At 41.9% G+C, this 3182-nt stretch overlaps 1 protein-coding gene across 1 annotated transcript in view; it reads right to left on the reverse strand.

Moving 5' to 3' along the window:
* Positions 1-3182, reverse strand: part of dpp7 (dipeptidyl-peptidase 7) — a gene marked incomplete in the record, with an annotated part of 16808 nt that overhangs the window by 1964 nt on the left and 11662 nt on the right. The window contains 4 exon segments of the mRNA XM_024260127.2: positions 685-749; positions 829-985; positions 1271-1389; positions 1477-1537. Coding sequence (XP_024115895.1) covers positions 685-749; positions 829-985; positions 1271-1389; positions 1477-1537 — 402 coding nt within the window.

Genomic DNA, 3182 nt, shown 5'->3' on the forward strand with positions numbered 1-3182 from the left:
CTCCAGGTAATTCTATCCGACTCTACAGATAATTTTATTTTATTGTTATTAATGACCCGATGTTATCTTGCTCTTATTTCTAACATGTATAATTTTGACAACAAATATTCTTATGGAGAGTAAAATATTGAAAGTTATTGAAGGTTTAAGTTGATTTATTCTGGAATAATATTCCTGCTGTTTTTTTTTTTTTAAGTTACGGTTCTAAAGTTTTAAAAATTCTGCTAGGTTTTTGGACTATTTTGGCATTTACTTAGATTTTTTTGGCTTAGCTAATATTTCAGCAACATTGGCTAATTTTGGCATTTTTTTTTTTTAGATATTTTGAAGTTTAACTATTTTTTTCAGCAACATGTTAGTGGTTTTGGCTAACCTAAGTATGTTTTTTAAGGCTAATTTGGAATTTAGCTAATATTTAAACTGGCTATTAGCTTTAGTGTTTTTATCCATCAATTTCAGCATCTTCAGCATCAAATTCAGCTTACAGCATTCACACTATCATTATCACAGGTAATGCTAGATATCTGGTTCATAATTATGTTAAAAAGTTACAGTTTTAAACTTTTAAAATGTAGTTTTAGAGTGCTAAATCACAAGTTTATCCTGTTCAGCCCGCGACCTAAGCTATGCTTTGGATTTTGGCCCCTCGTGCGATTGGGTTTCACACCCCTGGTCTGCACTCACCCCCCCGTTGGCCCATGGGTCCAGGTCTCCATTAGAGAAGATGATGTTGCTGGCAGTGGACAGATCTGAGCACAGGCAGCACATCTAAGGTCAGTCTGAAGTCCGTCAGAACATCTCAGTTCAGTTGTTTTTTTCCAGACTCACCGTCTCCCCAGAACTGGATCCGGAGCCAGCCGGGCCTGGGCTGCACGCCCCAGCGCTTGGAGCAGTACAGCTGGCGGGCCTCCTGGGTGAAGGTCATGGGGGGGAACATGTCCGTCACATTGTTGCTCTCATAGCACATCTCAATCTCCGTGCAGGCCTGCAGGAAGAAACGCCTGCTCCGATCGTCATGACAACCAACACCAAGCTTCATTCATACTCTGGAACATTTCCTTTATGGATCAGACCTTCACTGTCATGCTAAATATAATTTAGAAAAGATGATGTGTGATATGGAACAGCTACTGCATCTATCCCAGCTAGAACAGCAGAAGAGCTGTCATTGCAGACTAATGCATCGGCTGCGTCCGTCCTGCAACCACAGGTCGCTGATGCTGACAGTGACTGAGAGAGCATCACATGCTGCTGGGCACTGAGGTGGTACCTGATAGTCCCAGGCCAGGCTGTTGAAGCCCAGTCCACAGCCTGTAGGATCTGCACACTCCACATACAGACGGTACAGGTCGAAGCAGGGCAGCAGCCCAGAGGAGTTATACACCATCCCTGCAGGGACAAAGCAGCGCTGCAGACTGTCTGCCAAACCCTCACAGTTCTTAAAGTGTTTCCACAAACCCAGAGCGGGCTCAGTACCTGCAGTGTCCCGGAGGTTGGTCAGCAGGTCCGACCCCCCCAGCATGGTGTCACAGGCAACCTGAAGAACAAACGAAGCAGCAGAATCAGCAGAGACCGGGAGAGCGTGGGATCCCCCATTTCAACCCAGACCCCCTTATGGATCCTCACACCTCGACGGAGTCATCTTTCAGTGCTACATCAGTCCCGGGCCGATCATCGACAGTATATATGTTAACTGGACCGAGTGAGCGTGACATCCTCCTTATTTTTACGACTCCAACCAAGTATAGTCGTTTTAGTCGCTATTCTTTGGGATATGGATGCTGCCATGTTGGAACCAGATGTCGTCAGTAAACAGCGATTAGTCAGTCAACCTGAGTCAATGTTTCCATTGCAACCACTCTAGCTAATCAGGAAGGCGTTTGTTGGAAGGCCACACCCCTACCACTGACATTGAGCTCAGGAGAATCTGTCAAACATTTTGAACTTTTGACATGACAGCACATGCTTTTACTGAGGCATCTGATTGGTCTATTTATAACTTAAATAACTTAAACTACAGAAATAAGATTGTGAAAAAATTTGGATAATTAAGAAAATGTTAAAAATGGATCAGATCCAGAATGGTTATCCTGACCAATAGAATCCGTAACAGCTGTTTATTTCTATATAGAAATCTATGGGATTTGGGGTTCTTGGAACCAGCAGAAAGTCCTGAGGAGGACGTTCACAAATTCACAAACAACAGTGTTGGTTTTCTCTGTTCTGGGATCAGAAGCTTCTGCAAGCTTCTAAGGGTGTAATCAGACTGCTGAAATCATTTGTCCTGGTCTGAGTCCACTGGTCTCAGTCCTCAACCTTGTATTCAGACTACTGTCAAGGGGACTTTGCTGTTCCAGAACAAAGCTTGAAAACAAAACCACATGACTAAAGATCACTTCACTCATTGGCCAGGAATCATGAGGGCGGGGCAAAGCAAAGTTATGGAAGTCCTGTGCTTTGGAATCTTTGGGATATTTCACTGATTCAAGCTTGAATGTTGAACATCTGAATGAAAGTCAGGTTCAACCCTTTTAACTGCTGCTTTGGTACGGTGGAGGCATGCTGCAAGACGATTATTGACCGGATGACGGCTAAGGCCCGCGGATGAGAGTTGATGACATAGATTGATGGGAAAACAGGGAGAATCAATGTGGATCACGTTAAAAGTTGTTTAAATAAGCCTGAATTCATCCCAACACATTTCAATGAGTTGCTGTACCTCATTGTTGTGGCATTATCTTATTGTTATTCAGAATTCTGTTAAGGAACTACACTGTGGCTTTTGGAATGATGTCACAGCAGAGGTAGGCTGTACCACGAAACAAGACACAGGAAAGAATGTCAGACACAAGTCACGGTCCGGGGGCCGGATCCGGCCCACCAGATCATTTTATTTTATTGTTATTAATGAGACGATGTTTTCTTGCGGTTATTTCTAAATTTTATAATTTTGGCAAAATATATTTTTATGTAGAGTAAAATATTGAAAGTTATTTAATGTTTAAGTTGATTTATTCTGGAATAATATTCCTGCCTTTTTATTATTCATAATTATGTTAAAAATTTACAGTTTTATAATTAGCATTCTGCTAGCTTTTTGCACTATTTTGGTATTTACTAAGATTTTTTTAGGCTATTTTGGAGTTTAGCTAATATTTCAGCTACATGGTATCTGATTTGGC

Source organism: Oryzias melastigma, linkage group LG9 (assembly GCF_002922805.2).
Source record: "Oryzias melastigma strain HK-1 linkage group LG9, ASM292280v2, whole genome shotgun sequence".
NCBI lineage: Eukaryota > Metazoa > Chordata > Actinopteri > Beloniformes > Adrianichthyidae > Oryzias > Oryzias melastigma.